General features: G+C 52.1%; 10 protein-coding genes across 10 annotated transcripts; 2 read left to right on the top strand and 8 right to left on the bottom strand.

The window, feature by feature from the left end:
- Positions 1–318: 318 nt before the first annotated feature.
- Positions 319–1,916, bottom strand: J4E87_000217 (uncharacterized protein; the record flags this gene model as incomplete). The annotated part of the gene is made up of 3 exons (XM_049371876.1): positions 319–1,081; positions 1,134–1,581; positions 1,631–1,916. The coding sequence occupies 3 exons, from the start codon at positions 1,914–1,916 to the stop codon at positions 319–321; spliced, it is 1,497 nt and encodes a 498-aa protein (XP_049238010.1).
- Positions 1,917–5,647: 3,731 nt separating this feature from the next.
- Positions 5,648–7,267, bottom strand: J4E87_000218 (uncharacterized protein; the record flags this gene model as incomplete). Its single annotated transcript, XM_049371877.1, has 1 exon — positions 5,648–7,267. The coding sequence occupies one exon, from the start codon at positions 7,265–7,267 to the stop codon at positions 5,648–5,650; it is 1,620 nt and encodes a 539-aa protein (XP_049238011.1).
- A 176-nt stretch (positions 7,268–7,443) lies between these two features.
- Positions 7,444–9,203, bottom strand: J4E87_000219 (uncharacterized protein; the record flags this gene model as incomplete). Its single annotated transcript, XM_049371878.1, has 2 exons — positions 7,444–8,837; positions 9,197–9,203. The coding sequence occupies 2 exons, from the start codon at positions 9,201–9,203 to the stop codon at positions 7,444–7,446; spliced, it is 1,401 nt and encodes a 466-aa protein (XP_049238012.1).
- A 1,916-nt stretch (positions 9,204–11,119) lies between these two features.
- Positions 11,120–12,369, top strand: J4E87_000220 (uncharacterized protein; the record flags this gene model as incomplete). The annotated part of the gene is made up of 2 exons (XM_049371879.1): positions 11,120–11,189; positions 11,246–12,369. The coding sequence occupies 2 exons, from the start codon at positions 11,120–11,122 to the stop codon at positions 12,367–12,369; spliced, it is 1,194 nt and encodes a 397-aa protein (XP_049238013.1).
- Positions 12,370–12,501: 132 nt separating this feature from the next.
- J4E87_000221 (uncharacterized protein) lies at positions 12,502–13,372 on the bottom strand (the record flags this gene model as incomplete). Its single annotated transcript, XM_049371880.1, has 2 exons — positions 12,502–13,094; positions 13,147–13,372. 2 exons carry the CDS (start codon positions 13,370–13,372, stop codon positions 12,502–12,504), a joined length of 819 nt encoding a protein of 272 aa, XP_049238014.1.
- Positions 13,373–13,688: 316 nt separating this feature from the next.
- On the bottom strand, positions 13,689–16,060 carry VPS1 (vacuolar protein sorting-associated protein 1; the record flags this gene model as incomplete). Its single annotated transcript, XM_049371881.1, has 6 exons — positions 13,689–13,942; positions 13,991–14,891; positions 14,942–15,683; positions 15,741–15,835; positions 15,915–15,984; positions 16,041–16,060. 6 exons carry the CDS (start codon positions 16,058–16,060, stop codon positions 13,689–13,691), a joined length of 2,082 nt encoding a protein of 693 aa, XP_049238015.1.
- A 509-nt stretch (positions 16,061–16,569) lies between these two features.
- On the bottom strand, positions 16,570–19,098 carry VMA1 (H(+)-transporting V1 sector ATPase subunit A; the record flags this gene model as incomplete). Its single annotated transcript, XM_049371882.1, has 9 exons — positions 16,570–16,626; positions 16,685–17,458; positions 17,518–17,643; positions 17,691–18,358; positions 18,412–18,496; positions 18,544–18,592; positions 18,645–18,666; positions 18,731–18,776; positions 18,835–19,098. 9 exons carry the CDS (start codon positions 19,096–19,098, stop codon positions 16,570–16,572), a joined length of 2,091 nt encoding a protein of 696 aa, XP_049238016.1.
- Positions 19,099–19,376: 278 nt separating this feature from the next.
- On the bottom strand, positions 19,377–20,544 carry J4E87_000224 (uncharacterized protein; the record flags this gene model as incomplete). The annotated part of the gene is made up of 4 exons (XM_049371883.1): positions 19,377–19,702; positions 19,880–20,249; positions 20,295–20,365; positions 20,487–20,544. The coding sequence occupies 4 exons, from the start codon at positions 20,542–20,544 to the stop codon at positions 19,377–19,379; spliced, it is 825 nt and encodes a 274-aa protein (XP_049238017.1).
- Positions 20,545–24,054: 3,510 nt separating this feature from the next.
- Positions 24,055–24,916, top strand: J4E87_000225 (uncharacterized protein; the record flags this gene model as incomplete). Its single annotated transcript, XM_049371884.1, has 3 exons — positions 24,055–24,081; positions 24,132–24,494; positions 24,542–24,916. 3 exons carry the CDS (start codon positions 24,055–24,057, stop codon positions 24,914–24,916), a joined length of 765 nt encoding a protein of 254 aa, XP_049238018.1.
- An 86-nt stretch (positions 24,917–25,002) lies between these two features.
- Positions 25,003–25,489, bottom strand: J4E87_000226 (uncharacterized protein; the record flags this gene model as incomplete). The annotated part of the gene is made up of 2 exons (XM_049371885.1): positions 25,003–25,248; positions 25,301–25,489. The coding sequence occupies 2 exons, from the start codon at positions 25,487–25,489 to the stop codon at positions 25,003–25,005; spliced, it is 435 nt and encodes a 144-aa protein (XP_049238019.1).
- Positions 25,490–25,811: the final 322 nt, after the last annotated feature.

Genomic DNA, 25,811 nt, shown 5'->3' on the forward strand with positions numbered 1-25,811 from the left:
AAACTTCAGACTGCTATGGCATGATAGCGCGTGTGCCTCTGGTCAGCTGCAATTTCTTCAGTAGGCCTCCGGTGACCATTCTGCCACGATAACCTTATGCGAATCACAAGAGCACCCTAGATGCAAATCTATAGTTAGGTAGAGGGTAGCTGCAAGTATTGATCGTTCACGGCAGCTTCATATGTGCTCCCTACAGTCGTGGTGGGCATTTACTGTACGTACAACGACTGTAAGAGAGCGAGGTCAAGCAGCAATGCTAAGTCTTGCTATTGGTAGCTGCAGCAACAAGGGTGTCTTCTTTCCAGATCTAGTCTAGTTCTATTCTGTTTCCGCCGCAAAGTCGTCTAAGAAACTTGGCGGCGGCGTAGTTTCAACCGGGAACATGTTCATAGGATTGTGGTTGACAATCTGCATAACCTCGTCGCGAATCAACTCATCAGTACTTACGAACACCTTTTCCACCCACAATACGCTTTTCACGATCAACATGATGTCATCCCACGCCTGCAGCTGCATGCCACTCATCAGGATGCCAAGCATGAAGACGAACTGGCTACGTTCTGCCAGATCCTTGGTTTCGATTGCGGCGGCGTAGAGCACCCAGATGAGCAAAGGCTTCAAGTCGTTCCATTCGACCATGTTTTTCGTGAATACAAGGAGAAGATTGCGCGATATAGCCGCCGTCCATACTGGTGATTGACCAAAGCTTCTCCAAACTGGTGCTAAGAAGAGTAGGGTTCCAAGTCGACAAACCTCTTCAACTACGTTCGCTCTGGCGTTGCCGTGGTTTAGAGGACGAATAGCTAAGAGACGGCATATCGTCGGTTCCAGCCAGCTACCGCTCGTAATCGCAAGCATCAACTGCTCCTCATTGAAAGCTCTATCGAGAGAGATCAATTGGACTATATCATCAAAGATGGTGACAAAGTCAAGCTGCATTGGTAGCTGCTGTTTCCAGACTAACGATATGCCGTTACACGTCCGTGGGGAGTTCGGTGGAGATTTCGAGTCCACTGTCCATTGTCGTGGCATTGGTACAATAGGAGGATGGTCTTGATAGAAGCTTCCTATGAGGTCTGCCCTATTCAGACGTCAGCAATTATCAAGCCTTGGGCTCACCCGGAGATGCTGACCAGCTGATCGTAACTCGTAAGTGCTCTTTCTCAATGGTATCGAATCCGCCCCTTAGTCCCACTATTCTCACTAGTGCGTTACTATGTTTCTGCCAATCACTGCTGGTAAAGTTCCCCAATAAAGCCTGAAGATCATCAGCCTTGCCGCCATTGTCCTCACACGGGCGACTTACAAAGTGGATCATGAAAGAAACCACAGCACCTATAGCTTCATCACTCGTGCGCTTCGCCGGGTCGTTCATCATCTGGGTGGTGTGGCGAAGCGCCTTGTTGTGATATTTCAATGCTATGGCATCATCTTGTGAAGGGTAATATCCGTTGCGCCTCTGGAACAAGAAGTTTTGTGAGTTGGAAAGCATGTTATTAAAAGCTGCCGCATCGCTGAGTCCAACGGGGTACCAGGAGCCACGGAGCTGGCTAGGATGATTGCTGTCGTCGGTACTAAAGACTACGCCAAGTCAGGAAAGAGTCTGACAAAAACGAGTGAATGCGCCTACTGTTCGCTAGTAGCGCTCGACAAGAGTCGTCAAGTTCGATGGGGTAGGGGTCAAAGGGATCAAGCTGACCGCCACCAAACCGGTCAATATCGACGCGACTCTCAGACGGATTGCGAAACTCAAGGACGATTTCATTGCGCGCCCTCTTCGTTTTGGGTTTTCTTCTCGCTTTACCGACCTCAGTCATAGCTAGACGTCGAATGCGCAGTTGCGTTTCTTCATTCTTGAGATCGTCGGGGTGTGTGAGGTTCACAAAGTTGAAGCTTGGTTTCGTGGAGCGATCCATGGCGATGATTGCGGGCCGTGATTGTGGCCCTCACAGAGAGCTCGATATCTTGATATATACCCAAGGCACAAGTGAGCGCGGCGGCAAACTTTTGTCATCGACATTGGGGCTTCGGCGCCATATCGATAGCGAGACTGGGGCGGAGTGGCAGAGGAGCTGAAGGAGATGCCGAGAGCATGAACCTGCAGGGCAATCGCACAGGAGGGGCGTCATTCCCAAGGCTGCAGCAAGCGAACAAGCCACTCAAAGGCAGGCGACACGAAGGCGAACTCCGTGGAAGCGAACCTCATTGTCGAGTAGGGTGATAGTGTACGTTACAATTCGGATGGACGATTGATGCGCTTCCGGGAGAATTAGTAATGTAGGTTACCTGTCAGGCTCGTGAATAAGCAAGAAAGGCCGTGCAGCAGCTGTGCTCGTCCGTCCGCCATGATACAGCATGACCAATAATAACAGCAAGTCATTGAATAAGAATGTAGCATGTTGTGCGCCGGAGCGAAGTAAGCTGCCCGTAAAGATGGCACTGAGAGTATATTGATGGTCTCAATGGAGCTCGCAATACTTTTAAGGTCGGCAACAGCAAGTCCGGTGTCCTGCGCTACGCACCAACCTCGGTACATAGGCCCATAACATGCCTAACCACCCACGCATGTGTCCGCTTTCAACGCTACCACCGCATCGTCTTGATTACCATGCAGTCTCAATTCCTCCATCAAATTTGGCTCACCGAGCAGCAGCGCTTTTGCCACAATTTTCCATCTCAACACAACGCCTTCATCGATCTCCAATGGTTGCAGAATCCAAACCCTCGACGTCATGCAACTCGCGTTAAGCAAATCAGTAGGGATTGCAGCTTGAAGCTCCTCAAACTTAGCATCTTTCCAGTCTTCCTTAATGCTCGTGATAGTCATGAGAGCCTGACGCCCATCCATGGTGCATTGCAAGCGGAATGAAAGAGATCCAATGTAATACATTGAACGAGGATCGGTTACCCAGGTCAAGAAGATGCTGGCGTCATCCAAGTCAAATGCATTACTCTCCAACGTTTCTGGACTTGCATATCGTCGTAGTTGGTCCAAAAATCTTTGTGCTGGTATATAGAGGGCGGTGTTTGGCTGCAGATCTCTGAAAATGCCTTGGTTATAGTTGGGGTGTACAACATCACATTTTAGCTGCTCCCATAGATTGGCAGTAAACTGAATACCATTACTGATACAAGTGGCGATGAACCTTCGTCGGTGCTCGTCGCATTCGCTGTCCGTCTGGGCGGCAGGTAAATGCGATTTGCTTGCATCAGCGACATACTTTGCCGGCTCTGTAGTTGGTATTGTGCCAGGGAAAACTTGACCAACAGTGTCCAGCTCGAAGCTGTGATCTGTTGGTGTACTGAGCCTTGGAAGAAAAATCATGTCGATTTTGATGACTTCGGTCGAAATCTGGCGGATGCCCTGCACACTTCCTAGAAGAAATTTTGGAATTATAGTATCGCCAGTACCGAGGCTTCGCGAAAGCCACGTCTTATTGCCCATGAGTCTGATCGATGTGGGGTCCGTCACACTGAGTGGGTATGTCTCTCCTGCCGCGAGGGCGAGAAGTGCGCTGAAATAGAGTACCTCGTCTTTGTTGTTCAATGCCTCGCCGTAGTATGCGAGGGCACGCCCACTGATGTTTATCATGATGCTGATGCGGTCTCCAAGATTCTGACAGCCTTTTCGAGCTACGCTGTTATGAGAGGCCATGATACTCGATGTCATGGTCGCTGTAGGAGGTCCGCCTTGATTAGCAAAGCCCGAGAAGATTTCTCGGCCCTTGAAGGCGTTTAATGTGATATTGTTCTCGTGAGACGGCAAGTCTATCGCTGTAGACATGATGACTTGGAGATTTACCCACTTCATCTTGACTATGGAATCACCGGGTCCATTCATGAAGAACGTCGCATTGTGATTCCTGTAACGCTGCCTTTTGTCGCTCCATGGTTCGTTGACGTTGAATTCATGGAAGCACCAGGCACAATCCCACTGCAACGAAAGAATGAGCAAGTTAGCGTGTGCTTCAGAATTCCCTTTTTCTTGAAGCTTCACGTACCCATCTCGCTGTGTTGATCTTCTTGTAGAAAGACAAATAGAGCGGTCTAACCTCCGGCTCAGGTAACCATGACTTATGCCACTGTATTTTGGTGATTTCAAAGTTCTCCACAAGGTGGGTCTCCGCCTCAGTAAGTTTCACGTCTTCTAACAGAACCAATAGACGCATGCATGATCGATAAATCACATCCATGGCAGCAACAGAAATTTGCTTGTCGAGAGTGTCTTCTTGTTCAATACAGAGCTGATCAATCCAAAGTCCTATGCGAGGACTTTCTTTCTCACCCAGAATGGCATCTACAAAGGGCTTGCTGAAAGGCCAACGATCGTGCGGTTCATAGTTCGGGTTCGGATAGTCGCCTGAATGCCAGCAATAGGAGATCGCGAAATACTGTCGTGGATACAGGTCTTTGTCGAAAGCCCCCCGAGCGCCTGAAGGAAAGACCAGACGGAATGGTGTCTTCAAGATGGTGGTAGTTGAGCGTTGGGAAAACTGAGCAGCGACATCTGGACACCATGAGGTCAAATTTCGAAGGATGAGGCTGGCCTCCTCTTGACCTTCGTCGAGCTTGGAAAGGCCAGGCTCAAATACTTCCGCTTTGTTCTCTGGGGAGAGTGTCAATTGAAAGATGTGGTCGCTGATGTATTCAATGCTCGCGTCTCTGCTGGCCACAGTCCTTGCGGTGGTAGATTGCGTGTCCATGTCGGCGGACAGGCGTTTGATGTGTGAGGCTCAGCCGTTCTTCTCCCCATCGCCGAGGATTACAATCGCGGGGTAAGCCACAAAGCTCACCATGGACCTGATCTTTCTGCATGTGTCTGAAAGTGGCTGGGAAGGGGCCCTAAGTGGAGACCCCTCGGGAAGACAGTCGGCGCCAATCTATGCCTGGACTAGCGCGCCAAGCAGAATCTCGATGACATCGAAAATTTGCCCGGCCTCCCTTCTGTTTCTTCACGCACCATCAGACAGTTCAACACCCATCTCACCCGCATCTTTACGTCTTGTATCGATGCGACCCGAGATTTCCTATTGGGTGATTGCGATATAGCGCTGCGGAGAAGGAACCAAGCGATCCATTAGAGCTGGCTGCGCATTTTTTCGGTTGCGCAGGCGGTGTCATAGGAGCGGTACATACACAACCCATAATCGTCGTGATTTTGAGCAGATAACTCGAATGACCGAGAGCTTTCAATGCTTGTTCAAAGTTGCGGATGATAGTTATATGGCCATCTGCAGGATAGTCCAAATTGTCGCGCTCGTCGTAATGTTGCGCCTCACGGGCGCGTGCTATTACCGGCGTGCATGTCTTTGACGTGTAGTCTGCTATTATATCGATGCATCTCGTCAGCTTCCAAGTGATCAAAGCGTATATTCTGCCATCGCCGCCGTCGCGCATGTGGGCGATTCACGAGATACCTAGGTATGATCTCTTGTGGTTCTGCGACTAGGGCTTACCTTGGCAGCTTCGAACCAAAATGCACGATGAGAAATCACAACCTTTTAGACACAGAAGACCTCAATAAACTTTGTTGGATAACTTTAGGTTGGAACGCTCAAGCCTCCTGCCTGTACGTCATATCAACAGCGACATGTCCCTTGTACACAAGGCTTTCATCTAGAATACCGCGAATGTCCTTGAGCATTCCTTACACGAGATACCTCGGGTGGTCCTCTCTATTGATGCGCTGCTCATCAGTTGGCTGGCAGTACACCGGGATCTGGAAGCTATATCCACTAGGGTTCTCCACAGCACCGTCCGGCAAGAGCTGAACCCGTGGCAAGAACTGGACGACTTCTCGCAATGGATTCGGGAAGTTGTCAACTGAGACCGCCCACTTCAGCGGCGCGACATTTGCGAAGCCACTTGCTACTGCTGCCTTCAGTCCATCAGGACTCTTAGGGCCAGAAGCGGGTGTGGGTTCTGCATCGTCGAGTTCCTTGACAGTGTCGTAGAGAAGACCTAGATCTGGCGATAGATCATCGATTGTGTCGTCATCCTCCCAAGTTTTGCCAACGAGATCGAATAATCGATCACCCTGGTTGAGGTCCTCAGTCAACATTTCGTAGATCATGGCTACCATGCTCAGCTCCATATAGCGTTGATCATCAAGAAGTCCACCGCCACCGCTGAGAATAGCGAGCATACCGTAGTATCCAAACATTGATGTGCCACGAGGATGTTTAAGAACCAAGTCCAAGCGCCCTTTCATCTTGGCGATCGCCATATTGAACATGAGCGTCACTCCAAAGGTGACATAGAGGAAGCCGGCAAGTGACCAAACGGTGAAATCAGCAGGCGGTGGAGCCATTTTTAGCCAGTAATCCTCAAGAGTGCATGCGCTAGAGTAGCACATGTAAGCATTTGCGTATAAGCCTTTCGTGAGATACTCGTCGCCCCGGTGTTTGAGCCAAAGGAGAGATGATATCCCTTCTCCCATGAGCTCGATAGGCAATTTAGCGTTCATGTCTGCTTTCGAGAAACCGACCGACTCTCGCGCTTGATGTTCATGCTGCCCCTGTATAAAGTCCGCAGACTTCTTAGCAAGATGGCTATCTGCGTGTCCAGTAATGGTAGTCTTGTGGAGGACATTCCACATGACGTGAAACTCTAAGATTAGATGTTGATAGCGCTCGAGCTGTTGGCCATGTGCGACAACGATCTCAGATTTCATGCCATGAACACCAGGACGCGCACGTACGCCATTGGAGATTGTAGTCCCTGGGAATTTGCGGTAACAATAGGCTAGGTCATTCATGCGAAGTACCTGCATGAAACCAGGTAGGTCTTTCTCAAGTACTAGCAGGGACATCGAGATGTTTGCATCAGTCTTGACCATGCGTGTAACATCCTCTTGGGTTTCATCGCTGGCATGTGGAAACTCTATCTTGATGTGCAAACGCCCAGCTGGAGCTTCCTGAGGTATGGGCCGTAGACTCAGGTTCAGATATCCGTCCGGGAGTGTTTTGGTGGCTTTGACATGACGAATATTGATGTATTTTACACCAAGCCAGTGTGGCTGAATTGCGAAAGCACCCCAGTTGATGTCGAATCGTATCCAAGACAGCATGTGATGCACATAGCTCTTCGCGAGCTGATGGATGCTCTTGCTGATGCGCAGAAGGGAAGTTTCGAAGCGGTAACCGCCGAACGCGGTGTCGGACTCGTCGATCTCACAATCGTAAGGATTATAAACATAGCTCAAAACGCGGTTGAAGAGCTCTGCGGGCAGAGACTCTAAGTGAGAGACGGAAGTTGGGGTGTTCATTGTGGCTGGTTGAGTGTAGTCTGGCTGGTTGAAGGTATAATGGACGCAGCATAGGCCACCGAATCCCATTTTTATATCGTCCGGCGCAAACGGAGCCTTGCTCCATCCAAGTGTTGCCTTACGTGTAAGAACCACCTGTCTGTGCGCAAAGCAAGCTACGTCCGTTAGGCAAACTCTCACGCAAGATCGACCTCCCGCCCCTTTCTTTTCAGGATGACTTGTATGCAGTCAACCTTGGCCATTCCATCTTGACCTTTCATCTGCTGCTCCATATCCTTGGCTGCCCAAACATGTTCGATATCGCGCATGACGCGTTTCAAGCTGGGGAAATGCTTCACAGCATACAGCTTTTCAAACCGATCACGGACGAATTGTCGTTGTGTGCTGTCGATCGCTTCGCAGCCCGCGGTGAACAGCGGCCACATATGCGCTGATGTTAAAGGCGAATGGATGTCGACTTGCTGTAGCTGTGATAGACACTGATTGATATGTTCCATGCTTATCGGGTTGGGAGCACCTATATCAAGCCAGGTTCGGTAGAGGTAAATGAAGGCGGCGTGGCGATAGGCTTCAGCTGTCGAGCTAATGTCTATGCGCTCCTCGCTGTCCCCCCTCTTACATGCAACGAATTCCATGGCTAATAGAATCTGCTGGATATGTTGACCAGTGGTATTTTCATCTTCCGACAAAGCAGGGCTTGTTGGCGACAGGGCTCTTCTCGTCCTGATAGCGTGTTGCAGCTGACTGATCTTTGCAACGACCACTAGGACTTTTGCGATACTTTCTAGCTCTTTCTCCCCTTCGATGGCGACAAAGTCCATTTCATGATCCAATAATGGCTGCGAGCCTCTCGACACGGAAGATAGAATATCGTGGTATGCAAACAGGCTCAGGAGGAAGCGAGCACTAGATGTGACAAGCCAGCTGCCCCCACTGCGCCCTGTTATCATGGCTTTGGCGCCAGTCAGATGGTTCGCGACGTTGGCTTCATCCTCATCGCCAAACAATCGCGCCGAAACCTGCATCATCATGACAGTGGCCAGCGCTGGCTCAGTATCCATCTTCACTGGATCTTGAATCATCCTTTGAAGCTCTTGAATTGCGTCTCGTTGATGACGGTAGCCTTGTAGGTGAAGTGAAGCATCGTTTGATGCAAATGCGAGATGATTTGCAGCCATTGAGAGGACTGTCGATCTGAGTGCTGGCGATTCGTAGGCCATGGCCGTCAAATGCCGTTGGAATGGTGTCGCGATGCAATTTTGAGGTGAAACCGACAACAGCTTTGAGAGCTGTTCTCCCCAATAACTAAGGAGCCATCGATCGGCTGGAGATATCCCATAGGACAGCACAGGGCTGTTGAAGGGTAAAGCAGGCATACTTTTCGCCGAGTCAGGCGATGAGAACAGTACATCTGGACTCGTAACTGCCGATTGTATGGATTCGAAGCTGATAGTCGACGCTGGGCTGAGTGCTTGGTCATCGTTGATAGCCTTCTTCTTCCGACTCTTCCGTGGTGGTTTTGCCAATGAATTGGCGGCGTCGTCCTGCCATTTCAGCTTGACTCCATAGCCTTTGCAGATGATGTTTAGTCTTGTGCAACGCCCACAAAAAGGCTTCACCTCGTCACACTTATATCCAGCCCCCCGACAAGTCCAACAGCCGGTCCTGGATCTTTTGTGCGTTGCCATCTAGACGTGCGGCGCATCTTCGGTGCCCTATCACGGTAATGGTCATTCACTAGAACCACCTGAAGTTTGGCATAATCGACTGATGACTCAATAGGTCGCGGAAGTGGGCGATGTATGAAGTTCAGGGGAATTGCAGAACCGTCAGGAACGGAAGGTAAACGGTGGCAAACCGCATTAGTATTAGCTCCCGTATCCATCATGAGCCGAGGCCTGCACTCCTAGCAACACGATAGACGCGAACAGCCCATCTTCTTGATCGAGAAGTGCTATCATTTACAAGTGACCTGAACAGCCAAAAAGCCTGATATCAACCCTGGAACGGTATCTCGCCCTCCTCAAAAGCCCGCACCCATCTGAATATCCCTTCTGCTGGATCCATGACACAGACAAAATGTGTCACCTCATTACACACCGGGTACTGTTTTAACCATTTAATGAGTTTCTCTGGACTCACGCCTACTGCTGCATCCTGCCCTCGCTTCGCTTTACGGCCCTGCTCCTGGGTCCACTCTCGCCATTTTCGCTCTAGACACTGTTTTCGCATGATGCTTTCTTCGAGTACTTCTTGCATGCCAGCATTGAGAAAGCTGTGATTCCGGCCCTGAGTATGGACGGCCTGGCTCTGATAGGCGTGCGGGTTGACTGTAGACTCCAACGATACGTCGTGATTAGTGGTGCTGATAAAGGTTGATGAGCGTAAAATCCTTGCGCTGTGGAAGTCTTTCTCCAGGATGATGGTCTCTGCGCTGGTACAGAAGATCAAATACGCCACTGATGTCTGCATAGTTGCGATGTTGTTGGGTGCGTCAGATGCATTGTATGGCGGAATTAGTGCAGATGACGGATCTCTTCGTTCTTGTAAAGACTTCTTAGAGAGCCTGTGCCGTCTGCGAGGTGCGCTTGACCTAGGTAGAAGGCAATCGCGTATGAGGGTGGAGATGCTCGGTCTCTTCCCCAGAAGCACCATGAGAGTGTTCCAGTAATATTTGATGTTAGGTCCTGAAATTCCCCGGGCGTTGTGATAAGGTCGAAAGTTGAGTGAGACACTCAATCCTTTCCTTACACCTGTAAGTGCACCCACAAAACCAACGTAGCCAATTGTGCTCGCTACCACTCCGCCGCCCACACCCTCGATGAAGTCGAATTGCACAATTGCTTGTCTCAAGAGGGGCATAGACCAATCCAGCGTTCGGAAATGCATCATCGTTGTCTCGGCTTCGGGATCCTTTACCATGACTCCGCCGCTCGTGCAGCCCATGAGAAGGTCCAGGAAGACATTATAAGCGACGAGTAAGTACATTGGCACGCCAGATGCTTCGCTAATGCCCCTGAGTTCCTCAGTCTGTTCGTCACTGTGAAGACGACGTAAGAACAGACGGCCTAAGAGATGAAAAATCCCAGTAGGCAACTTCAAGTGCTGAACGGCTTCATCGTAGAGACACGGCATTTTGCGCAGAACATGGGCGTATTCGGTGGCGACCAACACATAGCGTTCGCGTGGTGGTAGTGAAAGGTTAATGGTGTAGATTGAAGGTGTACTGCTTGCCGATTGTGCAGTTGATTCAGACATGAGGAGGTGACTTTGACTGGAAGATGAATTGGAAGAAAGAGCGTAAGATTGAGGTTTGATGCGAGACGTTCGCGCTCTCAACTGGGGAGGCATGATGTGTTCGAGCACGGGTGAATCTTGAAAGGAAGCCACGCTCGTTCAGCGTTTGAAAGAACAGCTCCGCGGCTTCTACAGAGTTATCGATCCTTGAAGAGCCGCTCACGAAGGCATACGCGCGCTGTTGCCTAATGCTAACAATCATAGCACCTTGGAAGAGCGGGGCGAAGCGCGCCATGATATTCTATCGGATGACATGTCACAACTCATCAGACTCATTCGGATAAATTCAGAGCGAGGGATATATCGACTCGTCGTGATGGTCGCGTGCGAAGACAAACAGACCAAACGCGAAAGATGAAGCTACTACCCCAGCTTTCAAGCTCTCCACATCCGCACCTCGGCTTCCAGAGCATGCTTCCCCGCGGGAGTCCTTAGCCGGCGCAACGGCCAACAATGTCGACGTCGAGCATGTTTACTACTAAGCTCGCGTTTTTCTCTCTTCACGCGCATCCTTTCAATCGTCCCAAGTAATATACTACCTCCAGCTACCTCGTCATGCCGTCAGCAAACCAACCACCTCCACTCGCGGATGTACGCGTCCTTGAGTTTGCAGGACTGGCCCCAGGTAACCTCAAACTCCCTTCGCAAAATAATCCCTAGGCTCCATCTAACAGTCTTCAGGCCCCTTCGCGGGCATGCTCCTAGCAGACTACGGCGCCACAGTCCTCCGCCTCGACCGCGCACCCTCAGCCCCATCCTCCGATCAATTAACGCGGCGCAAAACCTCGATATGCGTGAACCTCAAATCGCCCGCGGGGCTCGCCCTTATCAAGAAGATCATCCCTCAAGTCGACGTGGTAATCGATCCCTTCCGACCTGGCGTCCTCGAGAAAGCCGGTCTCGACCCTGAGCAGGTGCTGTTGAAGTTGAACAAGCGATTGATCGTAGCTCGCATGACGGGCTTCCGTCGGGATGGCAAATACAGTCAAATGGCCGGGCACGATATCAACTACATTGCTGTATCCGGCGTGTTGAGCATGTTTGGCAGGAAAGGGGAAAAACCGTATGCGCCGGGCAATGTCGTGGGAGATTTCGCGGGAGGCGGCGCAATGTGCTTCATTGGTATATTGCTTGCGCTGCTGGCGAGAGAAAGAAGCGGCTATGGACAGGTTGTCGAGGCAAACATGGTTGACGGCAGTGCGATATTGGCGACTATGCCAAGGTTGGGATTGAAGACAGAGGTCTGGAAGAGGGAGAGGGGCACGAATATGCTAGATGGTGGAGCGCCATTCTACGATACATATGAGACAAAGGATGGAAAGTATATGGCAGTGGGCGCGATTGAACCCCAGTTCTACGCCGCTTTACTCAAGGGCATGGGCCTGGAGCCGTCGGATCTACCTGGTAATAGGGACGACAGGGCGGACTGGCCAAAGTTAAAGGACTTCTTCGCCGTCGAGTTCAAGAAGAAAACGCGCGAGGAATGGGAGGCCATCTTCGACGGCACAGATGCATGCTGCACGCCCGTGCTGACGCAGGGTGAACTCGAGACCCAGGGCTTCGATCAACGGCCGGCTGTAACTCTTAAGTCCTCACCTGGATATGCGATACACGATGGTCATGATGGGAGGTCGGCAGCAGAGGGCCAGGGTATAGGAATGGATGGCAGTGGATGGAGCGAGAAGGGCTTGAAGCCTGGCAGTGGGGGCGAAGATACATTGACCACGTGGATGGGATGGACTAAGGGTAGGCATTATGTCGAGGACCAAGGGGGCTTGGTTTGGAAGGACTCTGCAAGGTTATGATCATGTCAAATTCACTACGCATCATCATTTGTTCACATACGCGCTTCTTGTGTTCGTAAATCGCCAGTCAAAGGCTGTACATCTTCAGTTTACACATGTATTCATACAACCCGCAGTATGTCGTCTCGTTGCTTAGGCCCTCGCCTTTCTCGCTTTCGGCTTGCTGGCCTTCTTGCCAGCATTGCGGAGTCTCTTCCTCTCTATGTTCGCCTGGATCCTTGTGCTCCTCTTCCTCCAGGCCGTCCATCGGTCACCCGGCACAAACTCCTTGACCTGCACACCCGCCTTCTCGGCCGCCCGTCCAATCTGCCAGTTGGCCTCACGGTACGCGTATCCCTTGCCAGCGGTCAAGCTCAATCCCTTCCGTGTCGCTTCGCGCGGGGTATCGCGCACGCTGCTCGGGCTGCCTGTGCCGTCGCCAACTTGTAAACCGGTTATGACAACTGCGTCCGCAGAAGGATTCGTTGATGTAGTGATAGGGACGGCGAGCATATTTAAGCGTCTCCGTCTCGCCGCATTTGGTGGGTATGGAAGGGTGTGGTCTTTCTCGAGGGCGACACCAATGTATTGCCTCTTGGGGTGTTTCTTCGGGTCACGATAGTATCGCACGTAACCAGACTCTGTAGCGAAGATGCAGTGGTCGCGGCCGAATTTGCAGTTCTCGCCGGGAAACCAGGCCGTTCCTCGTTGTCGGAAGATGATGTTTCCTGGGATGACATACTCTCCTACAATGCCGTTAGCCAGGCTCTTGACTGCTTCTTCGAACTGTGGACATACCTCCGCTCTTCTTTGCTCCTAAACGTTTACCAGGTCCATCTTTTGCTCCGTTGGCTCGTCCTTGGGCCTGATGCGCTGAGTGCCTGACGAAGGAGAGAACCGGGGTGGGCGCCGAGGTGCCATTGGCCACGCGGAGGGCGTCGAGAACACGTGTAGATGGCGCGATGAATGTCGTAGATGTTGCCAATGATGCGCGGACGGGCGCGAATATCCGTGGGAGCAGCATGGCCGCTCAGTTGCTGGAGAGGCGGGCCTTCGAGTGCACTGCGACTTTTCGAGATGCTCGGTGGTCCGTGCATGCTCCGCAGGCGACTGCTACGCCCGCGCGGTCGCCATGGCTAGTAGAATCACAGCGAGTACAGAGCAATCACGAATTCCACTTGCTGACAAACATTGTATGCATCAACGATAATATGAACAGGCTCAAGACCAAAATCTAGCAAGCTGCACCCAAAACACCTTGCATGTCTTGACAGGATGCCAGACCCAGAGAACACAACCTTGGAAGTCTAGCCGCAAGATCCTCCCAGACACGCATCCTTCTACTGCACTTGGTTGACGATCTCTTGTGCCTTGGAAAGGCTCTCCACCATCTGCTGGCAATCCTTCCGCCTCTTGACAGTGTACTCTGACTCCTTCAGTAGCTCATCGAGCTCGTCCGTCTTGTACATGTTGGTTAGAAGCTCGCCCTGCATGTTTTCCTTGGTCCATTGAACGAGGTTCAACATGATGGCCTTGGGTACCATGTCGATCATTGTCCGACGAACAATGTTGAAGTAGGAGGTAATCAGTAGTTCTGTACATCGTTAGTCAATGTCCGACATCAACGCTAGAGGCGACTTACTAATAACTTCGACTTCTTGTGACTCCTTCTCGGAGAGGGTACCAGAGGCCTTGAGTGTAGGTGGTGGTGGCTCCATAGCCGCCATCTTCTTCTTGTTCTTGCTTGCGAAGAAGGAACCAAAGAAGCCACCACCCTCGTTAGGATCAAGCGAGGGAGATATCGACCGCGGCGGCACGCTAGGTGGAAGAGGCTTTCCAGTCTTGGGATCCACTTGTTGAGGCCTGCTGCTGTTGTGTCGCTCGTGTACGATGGCCATGGCGCGTGAACCATTGATGAAGTCAGGGTGACCAGTGTTGATGTAGACAGACTCCATAGCAACAAGGTCCCTTACGAGCTTGTTAGTGGGCTCCATAGCCTTTTTGAAAAAGCTGACGACGACCTGGTGTAGCTTCTCCTTTAAGCCCGGGTATCTTCGGAAAGCGTTCTTGTTGAGAAGCTGGCTGAGAATTCGGATCAGCTCATCGTAGACGAGGCTGACACACTTCAAGCTGGGTTCCTCTAGTCGCTTAATTTGTTGTTTGACAATGAGCTCGAAAGCAGTAGTACCGACGAACAGCGCTGGCGATGATCCGGAGGAGTTGTAGAGAACCGTCCTAATGTCCATGTCTTTGACCTGGTCGAAAGGATCGACGGCCTTGACACCGTTGGCGTACAATTCGTGGTAGACGAAAGAGATACGAGCACCGCCAGACAGCTCTACTGCAGAAAGCTCTTGGTTGTTGCCCTCCAAGACTCCTCTGTATTCGTTGGTGAACTCCGTGATCATGTTCAAGACAATGTTGGAGCTGTTGCCGAGCATGGAGTTGCCTAGCGAAGCAAGTTCTGCCTGGTACTTTTGTAGTGAGGAGGCGATGCGGGCTTTGATATCGGGCAGCGTTTGCTTGATGTGCATCATAAGGATCTGTAACTGTTAGTTGCTGTGCCGAAGTGTATAGAAGAGACTGAGCCTACCAAGTTCAGCTTGCGCGCAAGGTAGGGTGTACCACAGTACGCTGCCTTGTTTCGATATGCCTTGTGGTTCTCAAAGTATTGCCTTTCGTGCTCGAGCGCGTACGAGATGGCCTTCTTGTTCTCGATATCCCTCTGTCCTCGGTTGACGACTGGTACATAGCCCAACCGCAGTGGAATGATGCGGCCAGCGAGAATGTCCACGACGTCGGTGCCCTCGTCCATCAAGTCAACCTTGGTCAAGACACCGATTGTCCGTTGTCCTTCTGGGTCCACCTCGCGCGCCAGCTTGAGACCATCCGAATTGGCCAAATCGGTGTTGGCAGCAGTGACAGCCAGGATGATTGCGTTGGGCTTGCTGATTTGCTTGAGGACCATCTCTCGGATCTGACGCTCAATATCCCTCGGTTGGTCTCCAACAGGCACCTTTGTTAGACCTGGCAAGTCGACCAGCGTAAGTGTGAGGACGTTTGGCGAGTATATCCTCAAGTTGATGGGCGCGGGCGAGATACCCGCATTGCGACCCGTCTTGGATTCTGTCTCCCTCACAATCTCGTCCCTTATCTTGCCAAAGTCGTGGAACTTCTGGCCAGGAATGTGCAGGAACTCGCCCCACTCGTCGACATTGTTCTCCTGGTCTGTTGTCTTTGCTCCCTCGGGGGTGCCATTCGCTTGCGAGGATGCGCGGTTGATGAGCTGGAGAATGAGCGGTCTTCGGGTGACGATACCGGTTCCTCGGGGCAGGCTGGAGAGCTATCGTTAACCACATGTCCCAGGCCATGGCGCAGCGGTGGGCACTCACAAGTCTCGTCCAACAATGTTCTCGAGCACCGAACTCTTTCCACTAGACTGCGATCCTACGACGGCAATCTGGGGCAAGTCTATGGGGTTTTGGACCTGACTTAGGCATCAGTATGCGTCTTTGGGCTGTTGGTGTAGCCAGTTGCGCGCGGGCGGGCGGAGGGCAGCGACGTACTCCGACTGTGGTGAAGACATCCTGGAGCTTGTTTACGAGAGTAATCAGCCCCGGGTCGTTGACGTTGATGCTGTATAACCATGTTAGCTTTCCGCAATGCGAGGGGCCCTCGAAACATGTGCGTACGCATTTGGGTTTGTCGCCATGGTCGGCGAAGTGTGGGTCGAAGTGGTGCGGATGCCTTCAGTATTCGTGTGTAGAAGCGGGTTTGGGTGTTGGTGGTATCAAGGGCGCTGAAGGCGAGAGTGTCTGAGATCTGGGGTTGTTGCTTGCGGGTTGCGTAGCTGCTGCAGGTGCCAACGTCGGAGAGAGCCCAAGCTTCGATACGCCACACGACTCAGCCCCACGAAATATCCGCGCGACTTGGGGATATCCATGGTCTGCGTACGTCACCAGGCTGTCACAAGTATCAAATCAGAGATGTGTTCAACTACTACCGTGTTCCGCTAGTAGTAATCTAGAGCCACTTCGATAATTTGACTACCATGATGTCGTTCCTCGCGCACATGATGCGCATTGCGGTCACAGGACGCGACACGGCGTCGTCAGCGGGTTCAGGCAGCAGTATCGGTATCTTGGTACAATTCACATTCTACGATCTTTGAGATATACGAGACAGACACGCTATTGAGAAATCGCCTTCGAGCACATGCATTTACTCGTCGACAACCGATGCAAACTTGTCGGTCATCTTCTGCAGGAGTTCCTCGTACTGTTTCGAAGTCAGCGTATGTACAAATCAAAGTGTCACGTCCTGCCGCCAGGCTTACCTTCTTGGTGACTTTCTCCTCTCCGTCGCTGGGCAGCTCGAATTTCATTGAACGGAGCTGGCTCTGGATTTCCGAGGTCGCGTCGCGAACCTTGGGCCATGCATGTCCTTGGGAGACGGCCTTCTGGGCCTCGTCGTGGAAAGCCATCATGTTCTTCATCATCCACTCGGTCTTCCACAACGGACAGAACTGGTCATAGTCCGAGTAGCCGTTCTGCTGCAAGAAGTCCTCCTTGAGTAGCGTGGCCACATCAAGCGTAATCTTGTCACTATCACCCAGCGCGGATTTACCGACAAGCTGCACAACCTGGTCGAGATCGTCTGACGTAGTGAGAAGCTCCTTGATGCGGTCGCGGAGACGAGGGAATTCCGGGTTGTTCTTGGCGTAGTACTTGTCGAGCGGCGTTGTGTACTTGCTGTAACTAATCGATGTGTTGACAGATGGGAAATGCTTTCGCTGAGCAAGCTTCTTGTCGAGACCCCAGAAGACTTGCACAATGTTGAGTGTGCTCGTGGTGACGGGATCCGAAAAGTCACCTCCTGGTGGACTGACGGCACCGACAATCGACACACTGCCAAATCGTTCGGGGCTACCCAGAGCCTGAACACGGCCAGCACGCTCGTAGAAAGACGCAAGTTTAGCACCGAGGTAAGCAGGGAAACCTTGATCAGCAGGCATCTCTCCGAGACGTCCGGAAATCTCACGAAGAGCCTCAGCCCATCGTGACGAGGAGTCAGCCATCATGGCCACGTCTTTGCCCTGGTCGCGGAAATACTACACAGGTAATCGAGTCAGCATACTTCTCACGTGTATGCCGAGCAGTTAAAACTTACCTCGGCAACGGTGATACCAGTGTAGATGGAGGCTTCACGAGCAGCCACAGGCATGTTGGAGGTGTTGGCAATGAGGGTCGTTCGCTTCATGATGGGCTCTTTCTTGCCGTTGACGTCGATAGTGAGCTAGAGCATGTCAGCATGTCGTACACACCATAATCCAATTTCCATACCTCTGGGAAGTCCATCAAGACTTCAGCCATCTCGTTTCCTCGCTCACCGCAGCCCACGTAGACAATAATGTCACTGTTGGAGAACTTGGACAAAGACTGGGAAATGACAGTCTTGCCGCATCCGAAAGCACCGGGAATGCACACGGTACCACCCTGAACACTGGGGAACAGAGAGTCGAGGACACGTTGGCCGACGATGAGCGGCTGGTCGGATGACATCTTCTCGTTGGAAGGACGAGGCACCCGTACGGGCCACTTGTGCATCATGCTGTACTCGGTCTTGGTGCCATTGAAATCGAGCTCCAAGATCTTCTCGTCGACGGTGTAGCTGCCCTTCTCGGCGATGCGGGTAATGGTACCCTTGGCACGGGGAGGCAGCAGAACCCTATGTTCGCTGAGCAGACTGTTCTCGAAGACAGTACCGAAGACGTCGCCACCAGTGATGTGGTCGCCGACCTTGAGGGAACCGGGTGTGAAATCCCACTTCTTCTTGCGGTCAAGAGCGGGCAAGTTGATACCACGGGGAATGTAGATGCTGTTGGCGTCGTCGGCGATGCCCTTGAGGGGACGCTGGATACCGTCGTAGATGGTCTCCATAAGACCAGGGCCCAGCTCGACGGACAATGGCTGCCCGGTCCTGTATACGGGGTCGCCTACGGTTACACCAGCTGTGCGATATTAGCCCGGTCCTCCAACGTGTGTCCTTGCGCGGTGTGCCTACCAGTCTCTTCGTAGACCTGGATGGTGGCCTTGTCGGCCTCGATTCGAATGACCTCACCGACGAGGTTGTCGTGACCAACACGGACCTAGGGCAGTCAGCAGGCGTCCATCCTGGTAGAACCGTTCCACGTACAAGCTCGTACATGGCACATCCGATCATGTTCTCGGCGATGATGACAGGACTGGACGGATCAGTATGCGACTCGAGCGCTGCGCTGCGATGCGGTGACGTACCCGGAAATGGAGTAGATGGCGCCTGTATGGAATTAGCGACATGTCCTATTGTTCCCTACGTCCAAGTGCAAAGTGTTCAAGCTTACCATGCTCCTCGCCCTCCGACTTCTGCTCCTGCTTCTTCTGTCCTTTCTGCGCGCGTGGATTAGCTGCCTGCCCCAACCCCGTCTCTATAGCTGGTAGTGCTTACGGGAGGCATCTTGGGTGCTGGTGTCTCCTTCTCGTCGTCGCTGGCTTCTTGTAGGGTGATGTGCGGCGGTGGCGGCTGGGTGGGAAGCTCGCCTTGTGGTGATATCAGCGGGCTCGCGGGAAGCGGCACTCGGTGTGGCTCAACGTCGTCGTGGCCGGCGGCGGTATGAGCTCCAGATATCGAGATCTGGTCAATGTTCTTCTTTTGGACTAGGTCGTATAAAGATGGCCGTGTTCGCAAACGAGGACGCAGACCGAGTTGCATTCAATCGATCAACGATGTTGGATGCAGGTTGAGGTTGAGCACGGTCGACAAGCTAAGCTGCCACGCTAACGTCTGGTGGGGGCATTCCTTGTCATCTGCCTGCGAGCTCCCCAGATATTCGTGGACAAGGACAACAGCCGTCATGTAGTTGAAGACCTCTGTTCGGAACACATGGTAGGCTTTCTGTTGAGCAAAACATCACAATGGTAGCAGGGCGAGACATGAACCGTCGACGTTGACATACGTCATAGCAGAAGCTACATCCCGTCTTCGGTAAGCTACATAGTGTTTCGCTTGCTGTTCCCCAGCCCCTTCATGAGCCTCTTCATCTCTTTGGTCGTAGCGAACGCATCCGACTCAATCAAGGTGTCGCGCCTTCCGCCCCTTTGCGCCTTCTCCACGTCACCCTCCGTGCCTCCACTGAGTAGATGCAATCCGGTCAAGGTTCTGCATGTCCGCTCGTCGTCCGCCGCGGTCATTGGTTGCTCGGACATGATACCTGGCAGGAAGCGTGCAATCAGAGGCTTCATGACAAGCAGCGATCCGCAGATGATGGCGACGTTAACCTCGATAGTCGAGAAAATTATAGCGTAGGTACCCGCCTCTGCAGTCGTGTCAGCGTACACCTGATATCGGATCTAGCGAGGCCATACTTGTGACTTCACCGTCATTCGCTGCGTCATGTACCAGCACCAATCGTAGCAGTGTTATGATACAGACGCTAGAATCGAAGTCAGCAGATAGCTTTCTATCACAGGGAATGGAGGAACACACAATCCACCAAGCCCAAAGACTGCGACCAGTCCAAGCTTCTGCCGACTGGGCAAATTCAGCTTCCCAATTACGGGAATAGGCAGAACCCAAATGGAGAAGTCGAGTACGAGACCGATGATGCTCGTTGACCAGAAGTGGTTTTCTTTGTTCATGCATTTCCCTGATAGCGTGACATTCCAGTAACTCTGCACAGGCTCGCAGAGAAAGATGTTACCGAAGATGCCCCAAGCCGTGGCACCGAAGACCAGAATAAGAAGCACGTTGCAAATCCAGACGATCTGAGGGATGACTAGGAAGAGGCGAAGATATTGTACCAGAAATGAGGCTTTGACAAGGTTACTTGCCAGGTGGTAGAGGATAGTCTGGGCGAGAACAAGCTACCAACAGTCAACAGTGTACGAAGCCTAATGGATATCACCCACCTTCAGCATAGCAGCAAGCGAGGGTGATTCAAGGCCCCCTTGCTTCAGATCCTCTCCGTCGATGCTGAACTCTGTATTGCAGTCAGCTTTTTCTTCATCATGCAATGTTCAATTGGGTGTCTTGCGTCCAGCAACTACGGCCGAGAATCCGATGGAGAACACCTGCGAGAATCAGAATGTTGCTTTAAATACTGCCCAGATTACTCGTGCTGGTTACCATGGCTGCAGTGACGATGTAGTCTTCCGGCATAACTGTAGTTGATGTTACTCGGCTGCACCATCGCAAGCCCACCACAAGTGAGGCGATCGCAGTGAAGATCACAGTAGGAATCAAAGTCTCATATCGTATATCCGCTGTTGCCTTTGATCTCAGGACGAACCAACTTGGAGATTGATCGTGCATTTGGTGAGGAAACGATGGGATCGTTGAGTGGAAATCAAAATGAGCGCTTTCGGCGTTTGCAGAACAGCAAGGCGATTGTCTTCTGGAATAAGTGTCCGAAGTCATCAGCCGCATTCCTTTGTGGGCACATGCAAACGCGGGCTGGACCAATCTACACGTTCCTGAGGGGCACTGCAATTCTGGTCGCTATGATGCCGCAGACCCACTGTGATAGCTCCTAGCCAAATATAAGCTCAGCTGGGGGGTAAACCATGGTACCTAGGAACTGTGCATAAGGGGACAGAACAAAGATCGTTCAGCACCTCAGTTCAGAGAATATTCGAGTATGTACACAGCTACTTCCCAAAACAATGAATAAGTCAGGTGAATACACCACATGGTGATCATCGATCGTGAGATAGCCGTTGTGCTAAAGTGTGGTTCACTAGTGGATCGGGCCACGCTGAACCGGAATACACAGACTGGATGATATCATCTTGATGTTTACTCACTCTTTCTATGAGACCGCCATGGTGTGTAGACAGGACTCGCAGATCATGTAGCGGGTACATAGAAGCAAACACCAGAGAGCGCGTTCACACCGCATTTCATGAGAATCGAGACGACTTGATCGAGTTCTGAAAACAGTGTGTAGACGTTCGCGGCGAATTGTATCGTATACATGTGTAAAGGGCATACTTGTGGAATGTAGCAAATGGAAAAGTGAACGCTGCGCAGGGTGCCGGGTCTTCGCATTGCCTAAAGGGATACTTACAGTGACTCCTTCTAAGAGAGCGCACATGTAAGGGTGCACCTCAGCAGGTTGGCTGATAGAGATCGGTCCGAATCTCCCTTGGAGGCTTGGAGGCTTTTACGCTAGGTGCTGTCAATTGTCATGTGTCGGACACTATCTGGGCCGACAATACTTCTAGATGTGCATGAAGTATGGCCCCTCAGCGGCTTAACAGCATGGCGGCCGCGTTGACAGCTAGGGGACCTCTTTTAAGATGGCTTCGACGGATGCGTACCGGGTAGTGTTGCCGACACGACACAGGGTTTGACGTCAGATCCAACAGGAGTTGAGTGTGAGCATAGGCTAGGTTGCAAAGTCTTTGAATCGATTAGCCCCCTCTTGCACGCCGCATTGGCATCGGAGCGGCACGTCCACGTGGAGTGTTACATCGGCATGATGCCCATAAACCGACTCAGAGATCTCAGGTTGTCTACAGTTGGTGGAATTGGGTATGCCCAGCTCGTAGGCGCACAGCTGTTTACAGATTTGTCACTGCGGGATGCCTTAGTCTGCGCCTCGTGTAGGATAGGATCTTTGGTGGCTGCCTGGGTGGAGTCTTCTCAGGCTGACTGCGGTGAACATGTAATAAGCGGTGTGCGCTCTGGGATGATGCTCTATTGCCTTGCGTGCTTTTGTCACCAAGATGCGGAGAAGAGACTATGACGGTAGAAGCTCTTGAGGCAAATTGCGCATCCGGCCGGGGATCCACCCTCCTTACAAAGGACCGCGCGGTCCGTGTAGCATGCAACTGGCCCTGGACTGTCTTTGCCGTGTGAGGTAGTTCTTTGATAAGGATTGCTCTACCAGACGAGAGTGCACGATCATCATCAACACCAGCGGTTGAGGCGCTTTAGACACCGGACATGGGCATGTTCGCGGACCGAGCTTCAGAGAACATGCAGGTGCATGCGAGATCGTTAAAGTTGCGTTTCGAGAAAGTGAGACCGGAGGAACTAACAGCCGTTAGCGTCGAATTCGCGTCCGGAATTTGGAATAAACACCACCAGACTGTCGGTAAGTCAACACGGAATGTCGCGTATGCGCCGTATGAGATTGGCGGTTCCCGAGGCTCTGGGATTTGTCAAGCAACACACGATTTTCGTCCTCGTGGCATCTAGCAGTCCCTTATGTGAAGCAGGCCCATCCATGTCGCTCGGTTGCGATTGGTCAGATCTCCAAGGATTTCGTATCGCGATTGGATAAAGGTTGTTTCGCGACGATCTCCCGTGCGACTCTGCGCGTCTGCACTCTGATTACTGTGTCATTGACGACAGCAAGGTTGCCATTCTTATCACAATGTCGTGATTTGGAAATTTGGTCCATCATCCTGCAAGCCCTAGTTGTAATCGTGCCGGAGCACGTTTCGGAGTCCAGCATGGTATTCGACTTTTGGGATTTGTTATCGTTCGCATCTTGCTTGACAAATTATCCCCAGGCCTTATATGGGTCGCGAGTGTCCACGTTTCCAGCAGACCAAAATGTCTTCTCCCGCTACAAGCTCAACTGGCTCTCAGTCTTCATCCACTTCTTCTCCAAGGATCATGGCTTCTACCACCCACCATGCGTCGTCGCATCCTTTCCTATCACCTGCACACGCCTCCGACATATCATCATGGACAACTTCATTACCCAGACCCCAGTTGTGTCCGTCGACAGAATCTCATTCCGGTCTTCAGTCCCAGGAACAAGCTATCGAGGCCTACCGACAAATGAAAGCTGCACTATTCTCGAGAGCCATGAGCCCTAGCATAACCAAGCCCGCATGAGCATCTTGCGGAGGCGCGGTTCTCCGCCGCATGCCATATGCCAACCCACACATACTACTGAGACGACTTACATTTAACGACCAATGGCGTCATACGCCGCCTTATACGGCAGATACCTGGAGGCTGGAACCTCGACGATACCCTAATGGCACGGAGCGTTGCTAGTGCAAACGACGGAGATACTGGTGGTCTGAGAGCCGACATATGGTGACGACGCCATATGATTAGTCCAGATTCATTCTTGGTGGACATTGCAGTCCGGAACGTCCTCATGGTTCGAGACGTAGGGCGACGCTAGAATATCACTACTGTTAATTCACGGCTCTACAAGAGTTCTCGAACGTTTTGTTCCACGTCATTGCATGTCTTGCGAGTCTGGCCCATCTTGAAATCCGTCTCTTGTACGCCGGTGAACTTCCTGGCAACCGCTGCATGCAGCCCTAGGGGTCCACTGTGTTCGTGCCCTGCTTTGTGGGAGGCGAAGTCGTGTGTAGCCAATCTCAGACCTTCTGAGGTACTGTTCATACTGCTCGAAGCTAGCCCTAATGCTGAGATAAGATCAAAATCGCGCCAAAAGAGGCTTTGTGGAAGCTCGGTTGCGACATTGCTCAGGATGCGTGAAATGGCAGAGCTACATCATCGGCTTGGCACTTGGGCGTGGCCTTATCGATAGCGCGATTGGTCCGTGCGTCGAAAGTTCGCCGAACGCGACTCTGCGCGTTCGCAAACGAAGACAGCAACTTCACAACCCAGCCAACCCTTTGCGGCGATACCGCTACTGTAGCCAATCACAATATGTCTGGAAATACGCCCAAAACCATGTCCAAGGGACTGATGGGGATGAAGGTACGCAGGTCGCTACTGGATTACCCTAGGAATACGCTGAACGCGAGTAGTTTATGCAGCGCGCGGCCGCAAAATCTTCGCCCTCGACGCCCAATGGCCCGCCTAGCAAGAAAGCACGCCTGTCAAATGGTGCATCTGCTGTAGGAACCTCGGATCACGACATCATACAATCGGGACTGGATGCGGAAGAAGCAAAGCGCCAGGCGGCCCTTGACAAAGCTGCGCAACATGCGGGTGAGACAAAGTGGGTGTTGAGTTTCAAGGATCCTCTCGAAGGAAAGAGACAAGACGCAATGAAGGTTAGGCAAGCGGGATTCGCTGAGCTCGACGCAGAGGATGAGGACGAGGACGATGAGGAAGATATTAAGCCTATAAGAATGCAGTTCGGCGGTGGTATCAAGAAGAAGGCAGATGTGTGTACAATTTGCACTTGCGATAGAATCAAACTGACGAAATGCAGACAACGGTGCCTTTTGTCAAGGCCGAGAACTCGGAATCAGAATCCGAGCATTCTTCAGACGATTACGATTCGGACGATCCTGCCGCAGATCTGATCCGACAGACCAAGCGCGAAATGGCCACGGAAAAGCGCGAATCCAAGAACAAGCGGGGCGACGATTCCGTCAAGGCAACACCGAAGCGACAGAAAGACAATGGCGACCTACAGGGCTTGACATCGATATCAGGCGGTCGACGGTCCGGTGGCGGGGGCGGCTTCGGTGGCATGGCCAACATGGAATGCTATAAATGTGGGCAAAAGGGACATATTTCAGCCAACTGCTCATCTACACCACGAGGATCTGCAGGCAGAGGCAAAGGCAAGGGCCGGAGGTAGCCGCGGCGACGTCTTCTCGATGCATTTGTACACTTGGTCCGGTTCAATGATACCCCATGAAGACTCCGTCTTCAGTTGCACTTTGGTCACCCGACCTTGTCCCCGTCTTGGATGAGCATGTACTCGTCTCCGACCATCATCTTCATTTGGCTGTCGTCCATGAAGTTGTCGTGATCGCCATTCAAGGCAGCGCCATCTTTGTCGTACATGAACTTGGCCAGCGCCAGATAGTCGGGGAAGACAAAGGTGCAGATGGCATCGTAGTCCATGAGCTTGGCTTTGCCGTGCATAATGTCTTGTATGGCTTTTCGATCCCGCTCTAGATGGTATGTCTGTGGCGGTCTCAGCTTGGGTGCTATGTAGTGGACTGCGCTCGGGCTGTACAAGGCTGTAGCTGAGGATGCCATGGCGCTGCAGGATGGGAACTGCGCGCTGTGCGTGGTTGTTGTTATAGTACTCGATAAAGTCGGCATCCGACATGCCATCTTTCTTCTTGATGTATATAGTCGCCTTGACAACCTTTCTGAAGCCAGTCGTGTTCGCGTAACCTGCTTGAAATGCCTTGGGTACCATGTTGTCACGTAGACGAAGATCAACGGTGACGGGCACGGGCAGTAGCCAGCCCTAGTGTCTTGTCGACAATGCAGGGCCCACCGTATCTGACGTTGGTCGTTACCACAACGCCGGACGCTGCTGCATTCATTGTTTGGTGAGTAGAGCCGCACTCAGCGCCTGCCACTTCCCCGCCACAATATACGCTGTCCCTCACCGCCTCTTGTCTGCCACAGCTGCAGGCAATTGATTAGTCTCGGACCACAGTGAATCACCAGCGGACCCGCCTGTCCGACCATTGTCCGCTCCACCGCACGTCTTGTGGATGCTCCCATCGCTAGGC

Source organism: Alternaria ethzedia (genome assembly GCF_023757985.1).
Source record: "Alternaria ethzedia strain BMP 0044 chromosome Unknown scaffold_1, whole genome shotgun sequence".
In the NCBI taxonomy this organism is placed as follows: Eukaryota; Fungi; Ascomycota; class Dothideomycetes; order Pleosporales; family Pleosporaceae; genus Alternaria; species Alternaria ethzedia.